General features: G+C 41.0%; 1 protein-coding gene across 1 annotated transcript in view; it reads left to right on the top strand.

The window, feature by feature from the left end:
* The window catches only part of Not1 (CCR4-NOT transcription complex subunit 1), a 462,156-nt gene that overhangs the window by 290,986 nt on the left and 162,439 nt on the right, over positions 1-8,731 (top strand). Inside the window, exon 28 of the mRNA XM_070089800.1 lies at positions 6,527-6,754. Coding sequence (XP_069945901.1) covers positions 6,527-6,754 — 228 coding nt within the window. The remainder of the gene's footprint in view (positions 1-6,526; positions 6,755-8,731) is intronic.

Here is an 8,731-nt window from a genome sequence, read left to right as displayed (position 1 = left end):
GGAGATGTTGAACATGTGACTGAGAACAGCATGGGACACTGTGGAGTGGAGTCGCAGGGAACGCCACTAAGATATCTCGAAGAAACTCAGCAAATTCTGGCCTAGATCCTGCTTGTGCCTGTGTCTGGATGCTGAAACTTCCAGACATGACTTAAGGACAATTCATAGAGAGACAGATGCTTCTTGTATGAGGCGATGAAGTGGAGACATCTTCCTGCTTCTTCCTTCCTCTCTCCAGGCAAACAACTGCTGCAATCGCTGCTGTCACCATTATTGCAACTGATTTGGGTGTGTCAATTCAACGGGCCATCCTCATTGAAACACCATGAGACCTGTGATTTTTCCACACTTAAGGTCTCTGCCAGTGGCATCTCACCCGAAAACACCCCATAGTCTTCTGGTGTCATCACCGTCTAACAAAAACGGCACACACCACTTCTCCCCAGGTGATGGCCTTCCATCATTCCCAATAGTCTCCTGGGCATCTGCTCAACTGCTCACACGGCTGTCAGGACTAATGCCAGATGAGCTTCGCCCTCTCGCTCCCTTGCTCTAGTTGGTGAATTGCCGTCCTACACACCACAGACACGGTAACAAGATGCCGTCTCTGGAGGCGATCAGCAGCCTCCCTTGTTGTTGACTCTGGGTGGAGTTGGTGCTGAGTGAGGGGGAGGCAAGCCTGGGTATGCCCACCCAGAGACTTGCCCTCTAGTGGAAACTATGGGAACTAGCCATGTAGGCTTACTGCCTACACGTTGGGCAAGGAGGTATAACATCTTATAGGAGTGAGGAAGAGCCAGTTGTGAGTGTGGGGGAGGTGCATGAGGCAGTGGGTAGATTAAAAGGGGATAAAGCCGCTGGGTTTCATGGGATATAAACAGAACTGTTAAAAACAGGTGGGACTATAGTTTTGGAATGGTTGGTGCTTTTATTTAGTAATTGTATGAAAGAGGGGAAGGTACCTAAGGGGAGGTATAACATCTTGTAGGAGTGAGGAAGAGCCAGTTGTGAGTGTGGGGGAAGTGCGTGAGGCATTACGTAGAATGAAAGAGGGTAAAGCAGCTGGAACTGACGGGATCATGACAAATGTTAAAAGCAGGGTGGGATATAGTGTTGGAGTGGTTGGTATTTTTGTTTAATAAATGTATGAAAGAGGGGACCTAGGGATTGGTAGAGAGCATGTATAATTTATATAAAGGGAAGGTGAACGTATTCAGATATTTGGGAGTGGACGTGTCAGCAGATGGGTCTATGAAAGATGAGGTGAATCATAGAATTGATGAGGGAAAAAGAGTGAGTGGTGCACTTAGGAGTCTGTGGAGACAAAGAACTTTGTCCTTGGAGGCAAAGAGGGGAATGTATGAGAGTATAGTTTTACCAACGCTCTTATATGGGTGTGAAGCATGGGTGATGAATGTTGCAGCGAGGAGAAGGCTGGAGGCAGTGGAGATGTCATGTCTGAGGGCAATGTGTGGTGTGAATATAATGCAGAGAATTCGTAGTTTGGAAGTTAGGAGGAGGTGCGGGATTACCAAAACTGTTGTCCAGAGGGCTGAGGAAGGGTTGTTGAGGTGGTTCGGACATGTAGAGAGAATGGAGCGAAACAGAATGACTTCAAGAGTGTATCAGTCTGTAGTGGAAGGAAGGCGGGGTAGGGGTCGGCCTAGGAAAGGTTGGAGGGAGGGGGTAAAGGAGGTTTTGTGTGCGAGGGGCTTGGACTTCCAGCAGGCATGCGTGAGTGTTTTTGATAGGAGTGAATGGAGACAAATGGTTTTTAATACTTGATGTGCTGTTGGAGTGTGAGCAAAGTAACATTTATGAAGGGATTCAGGGAAACCGGCAGGCCGGACTTGAGTCCTGGAGATGGGAAGTACAGTGCCTGCACTCTGAAGGAGGGGTGTTAATGTTGCAGTTTAAAAACTGTAGTGTAAAGCACCCTTCTGGCAAGACAGTGATGGAGTGAATGATGGTGAAAGTTTTTCTTTTTCGGGCCACCCTGCCTTGGTGGGAATCGGCCAGTGTGATAATAGAAAAATAATAAAAATAAGGGGGACAAAAGAGATTGTAAAAATTATAGAGGAATTAGTTTACTGAGTATACCAGGAAAAGTGTACGGTAGGGTTATTATTGAAAGAATTAGAGGTAAGACAGAATGTAGGACTGTGGATGAGCAAGGAGGTTTTAGAGTATGTAGGGGATGTGTAGATCAAGTGTTTACATTGAAGCATATATGTGAACAGTATTTAGATAAAGGTAAGGAAGTTTTCATTGCATTTATGAATTTAGAAAAGGTATATGATAGTGGATAGGGGTGCAATGTGGCAGATGTTGCAAGTATATGGAATAGGGAGTAAGTTACTAAATGCTGTAAAGAGTTTTTATGAGGGTAGTGAGGCTCAGGTTAGGGTGTGTAGAAGAGAGGGAGACTACTTCCCGGTAAAAGTAGGTCTTAGACAGTGATGTGTAATGTCACCATGGTTGTTTAATATATTTATAGATGGGGTTGTAAAAGAAGTAAATGCTAGGGTGTTTGGGAGAGGCATGTGATTAAATTATAGGGAATCAAATACAAAATGGGAATTGACACAGTTACTTTTTGCTGATGATACTGTGCTTATGGGAGATTCTTAAAGAAAAGTTGCAAAGGTTAGTGGATGAGCTTGGGAGAGTGTGTAAAGGTGAAAAGTTGAAGGTGAACATAGAAAAGAGTAAGGTGATGAGGGTATCAAATGATTTAGATAAAGAAAAATTAGATATCAAATTGGAGAGGAGGAATTTGGAAGAATTGAATGTTTTCAGATATTTGGGAGTTGACATGTCAGCAGATGGATTTATGAAGGATGAGGTTAACCATAAAATTGATGAAGGAAAAAAGGTGAGTGGTGCATTGAGGTATATGTGGAGACAAAAAAACATTATGTATGGAGGCAGAGAAGGGAATGTATGAAAGTATTGTGGTACCAACACTCTTATATGGGTGTGAAGCTTGGGTTGTAAATGCTGCAGCAAGGAGGCCGTTGGAGGTGGTGATGTCGTCCTGTCTAAGGGCAGTGTGTGGTGTAAATATTATGCAGAGAATTCATAGTGTGGAAATTAGGAGAAGGTGTGGAGTTAATAAAAGTATTAGTCAGAGGGCTGAAGAGGGGTTGTTGAGGTGGTTTTGCCATTTAGAGAGAATGGATCAAAGTAGAATGACATGGAGAGTGTATAAATCTGTAGGGGAAGGAAGGCGGGGTAGGGGTCGTCCTCGAAAAGGTTGGACAGAGGGGGTAAAGGAGGTTTTGTGGGCGAAGGGCTTGGACTTCCAGCAAGCATGCGTGAGCATGTTAGATGGGAGTGAATGGAGACGAATGGTATTTGGGACCTGACGAGCTGTTGGAGTGTGAGCAGGGTAATATTTAGTGAAGGGATTCATGGAATCCAGTTATTTTTGTATAGCCAGACTTGAGTACTGGAAACGGAAAGTACAATGCCTGCTACTTTAAAGGAGGGGTTTTGGGATATTGGCAGTTTGGAGGGATATGCTGTGTTATATGTATATGCTTCTAAACTATAGTGTTCTGGGCACCTCTGCAAAAACAGTGATTATGTATGAGTGAGGTATAAGTGTTGAATGATAATGAAAGTATTTTCTTTTTGGGGAGTTTCTTCCTTTTTGGGTCACCCTGCCTCGGTGGGAGGTGGCCAACTTATTAAAAAAAAAAAAATGGAAGAGGAGGAAGGTAGCTAGGGATTGGCAGAGAGCATGTATATTTCCTTTGTACAAAGGCAAAGGGGACAAAAGAGTGTAAAAATTATAAGGGAATGAGCCTGTTGAGTATGCCTGGTAAACTGTATGGTAGAGTTATTGTTGAAAGAATTAAAAGAATGAGATATTGGGCATGATTGCAGATGAACAAGGAGGCTTTAGGATACGTAGGGGGTGTAGCCCAAGTGTTTGCAGTGAAGAACATGGGTGAATAGTATTTAGATATGGGTAAAGAGATTTTGTTGCATTTATGGATTTGAAAAATGCATGTGATAGGGTGGATAGGGGAGCAATGTTGCAAATGCATGGAATAGGTGGTAGGTTACTGAGAGCACTAAAGAGCTTATACAAATATAGTGAGGCTCAGGTTAGAGTATGTAGGAGAGAGGGAGGTCTTGTCCCAGTAAAAGTAGGCCTTAGACAGTGATGCGTGATGTCACCATGGTCGTTCAGTATATTTATAGGTGGGGTGTAAGAGAAGTGAATGTTCGAGGGTTGGCAAGAGATAAAGAATCTAACACAAAGTGGGAGTTATCACAGTTGCTGTTTGCTGATGATATGCTTTTGGGAGATTCTGAAGAGAAGTTGCAGAGGTTGGCGAACAAGTTTCAAAGAGTACATAAAAGAAGGAAATTAAAAGTAAATGTAGGAAAGAGCAAGGTGATGAGGATTACAGAAAATTTAGGTAATGAAAGATTGGGTATCAGATTTGAGGGAGGGAGTATGGAGGAAAGGTTGGGGAGAGGATGTAAAGGATGTTTTGTGTGCAAGGGGCTTGGATTTCCAGCAACCATGTGCAAGTGTGTTAGATAGGAGTGAGTGGAGACGAATGGTTTTTTATTTATTTATTTATTTATTTATTTCCAATTTGTGCACACATACAGAGGTACAAAAAAAATACAGATAAGAGCAGTATGCCAAAGCCACTTATACTATGCATAGCATTACGGGCTGGCTTAAAATTAACTTAAGATTAACTAAGCAATGATTATTATTATTATTATAATCAAAAAGAAGCGCTAAGCCACTTGATGTGCTGTTGGAGTTTCAGCAAAGTAACATTTATGAGGGGATTTAGGGGAAACTGGTTAATTGGACTTGAGTCCTGGAGTTGGGAATACAGTGCCTGCAATCTGAAGGAGGGGTGTTGATATGTTGCAGTTTTTTAACTGTAGTGTAGGCACACCTCTGGCAAGACAGTGATGGAGTGAATGATGAGAGAGTTTCTTTTTCAGGTCACTCTGCCTTGGTGGGAAATGGCCAATGTGTTAATAAAAAAAAGAATCTGGTACAAAATGGGAATTGTCACGGTTGTTCTTTGCCAATGACACTTGTTTTGGGAGAATCTGAAAAAAGTTGCAAAGTTGGCAGGAGGAATTATCTAGGGAATGTGAAATAAATTTAAAGTAATAAGAGTAACATAAATCTTTGCAATGAAGGATTGGATATCAATCAGATTGGAAGGAGAGAGTAGGAAGTTAGTGGATGTATTTAGATAATTGGTAGTGCACATGTCAAGAGAGGGTTCTCTGAAAGACAAGGTGAACCACGGAATAGATGTGGGGGGGGGGGGGAGGAAGGTGGTGTTGGGCTGTCGGTGGAAGGAAGCAAGTTGATTTATGAAGTTTATTTATGGGTGTGAGATAAAGGCTTGGAACTTTTCAGTGAGTAACAGGCTAGAGTCAGTAGTGATGTCATACTCAAGATCAGTGTGTGGTGTGAATATTATGCTGAGAATTTAGAACCTGGATATTAGAAGATAGTCTGTGGTCATCAAGGGCTGAGAAGGGTTGTTGAGGTGGTTTGGAAATTTAAAGAGAATGAAGTGGGATAGCATGACAGCGGGTTGGAAGAAAGGATGAGTAGGGGTCATCCTAGAAATACTTGTAGGTAAAAGAGGTTTAGGGTGCTAGGGTCTTGAGCATCCATCCAGTTTGTGTGAGTGTATTAAATCAGAGTGTAATCAAGTAGATTTTAATGAATGGCTTGCTGGAGATATCTTGTTTGAGGGCACTGTTTGATGTAAATATTATGCAGAGAATTCACAGTTTGAAGATTAGGAGGAGGTGAGGAGTTACTAAAAGTATTATCCAGAGGGCTGATGAGTTACTAAAAGTATTATCCAGAGGGCTGATGAGGGGTTGTTGAGGTGGTTTGGTCATTTAGAGACGATGGAGCAAAATAGGATGACTTGGAAGGTGTATATATCTATAGTAGAGGGAAGGCTGGGTAGAGGTCATCCTAGGAAAGGATGGAGGGAGGGGGTAAAATAAAGGTTTTTGTGTGCAAGGGGATTGGACATCCAGCAGGCATGTGTGTGTGTGTGTTAGATAGGAGTAAGTGGAGGCAAATAACTTTTGGTACTTTGTGAGCTGTTGGAGTTTGAGCAGGGTAACATTTTGCTGTTTGGATGGTTATCTGAGGTGTCATATCTGCACACCTCTGGAAGGACTGATAATGAGAAGGATGGTGAAAGTGTTTCTTTTTTGGGGTCACCCTACCTCGGTGGGAGACAGCCACTGTGTTAAAAACATATATTTATTATTAAGTAAATATAATAAGTGTCCCAGGGCACTTTTAAGTTAACTTATAAGTGCCCCAGGAGTCCAAGTTACAGTTGGGTATATCAAGTAAAGTATTGTACTGGTCTATCTTGGCAGCACTTCAGTACTGATGGTGATTTCAAATAATAGGTACTGTATGCAGAATTACGTGGACTAATTTTAATAATTTCTTACTGTATCCACATAACCAATATAATATTTTTACTATTTATAGGAATATGAAGCTCGGAAGGTTGCCCGAACAGATGGACGACGTTACTGTGATCCAATGGTATTAACATATCAAGCTGAACGTATGCCTGAGCCAATACGTTTAAAAGTGGGTGGTGTCACTCAACCTCAAATGGCTGTGTATGAGGAATTTGCTCGGAACATACCTGGCTTTTTACCTATTACCGATCAAGATACAATGTTCTTGGCAAAACCTGTGCCTATTAGCTCAGTAAGTATCATGATATATGAGGTTCAGTAAATGTCCTTATAAAAAGGCTTTAGGCTACATTGTACACCTGAGTCATTGAGAAAATTAAAAGCTGACTTAATTTGTAAAAGTAATTTAAAATTAACTAGAGTTTATAAGGCCCTCCCAGCTGTTGGACATGTGTAGATTGGAAAGGGATATGATTTTGTTAGTACTTCATTATTTTTTTCAACCTTAACCATTTCCTGCATTTACAAATTCACCATCATTCGCTGTTGTGCCAGTGTTTGAGTATTTGACAGCATTTGGTACCATTCAAGTTTTCATTTAAGAATTTTACATATTCGTACTGACAGTTAAGTGGTTCGTAGTGAGTAGAGTTCAATGAGAGTCAGTTAATCAAACTATAATTGTCTTCTAAGGCACATTTAAACAGACTAACATCAGTAACTTGTAAACATAGGGGGGTGATATTCAGGGACCCAGTCAAAGAATTGCTCAAAACACACCTTACTGCATACATAGGTATTGGGTATACAGTATCAGTTTGGAAACCTCAAAGTAATACACTTAGCGAAACCAGAGAGTGAAAATGAGATCAGCATTCTTGCCTGAGCTGGGGAAAATCAGTTGTGATGAAAGACTTTTAGAAAGAAGAATGAGGTAAATGCTAAATATGTACTAAATGCTAAGGAGTCATAAGACAAGGTACATGAGGATAGGCTCTTAACCAGGTGTGCAGCAAGGACAAGTAGACGTGATGGCAAATTACTCACCCAAATGAGGTATATGGATATTAGAAAGAATTTCTTTAACTTAGAGTGTAAGTAAAGAGTGGTAAGTGAAACAAAATGAGCAATTTACACTGGAAGCAAACTACACGAGTTTTAAAAAGAAAGGTTAGGTTCAGTCACCAAGTTGAAAGCTTAGGAAGTGTGACCAAGAGTTGGAGCATGTTTCCTCTCCCCCAGCATTCCATTTTCCCTACAAATTCAAATAGATAATTACAGTAGGGCCCCACTTATATGTCAGGTTGGGATCCAGGCTACCGCCGGAAAGCAGAACGCCATTTTTTCCACAGATAAATGCATGTGAATGCCAGATAATAAGTTTAACATACAGTAAACTGTTGTTTAACATGGTAGTTACATTCCTGAAAACACCGTGTTAGGTAAAACCGTGTTAGATGAACTGAAGAACTTATGGGAAAAATAGGGTTACGTTCCTGAGAGCCCCAAAAAACAAAACTTTTTATTAGGCCTCAACATCTTAAAAAAATTAAAGTGAATGTGTAATTGTAATTCATTGTAGTGATGTATTATGTTGTTTTTACTTCTTAAGACTACAAATGTAACAAATAATAGTATTTCTTACCTTAAATTATGGGTGCTGGTGTTTGTGGATGATTGTGGAGAGTTATGCTGTGGCTCTACTGGGCTGAGGTGGATGATAGAGGTTATGGTACTGAAGTTGATGGTTGTACTGGAGTGTCTAACTTTGTCATTCAGTCTATCAAGTGATTCAGTAAGTCAGTCAAGTCGTTCAGTAATCAGTCAAGTCATTCAGTAAGTCAGTCAAGTCGTTAAGTAAGTCAGTCAAGTTGTTCAGTAAGTCAGTCAAGTGATTCAGTAAGTCAGTCAAGTGATTTAGTAAGTCAGTCAAGTGATTTAGTAAGTCAGTCAAGTGATTTAGTAAGTCAGTCAAGTCATTCAGTAAGTCAGTCAAGTCATTCAGTAAGTCAGTCAAGTCACTCGGTAAGTCAGTCATTCAGTAAGTCAGCCAGACAGTCATTCAGTAAGTCAGCCAGTAACACAAACTTATGTTTACCTCTTTTATGTGTACAAAGTAACACTTCATTATGGCCAAAGGTTATGTCTTGTCTAATATCTTCGTTTCCTTCGTTAATTCCAAGACTTGAATGCTTACACCTTTTCTTGCCATTGGGCAACACTGGTATGCCTACTGGGTGTCATGATTGCTTGGCAGATACAAGATATA

This window comes from Cherax quadricarinatus, chromosome 29 (genome assembly GCF_038502225.1).
Source record: "Cherax quadricarinatus isolate ZL_2023a chromosome 29, ASM3850222v1, whole genome shotgun sequence".
NCBI classification, from domain to species: domain Eukaryota; kingdom Metazoa; phylum Arthropoda; class Malacostraca; order Decapoda; family Parastacidae; genus Cherax; species Cherax quadricarinatus.
Note: the sequence above shows the minus strand (reverse complement) of the source record. Positions and strands in the feature narration are given on the sequence as shown.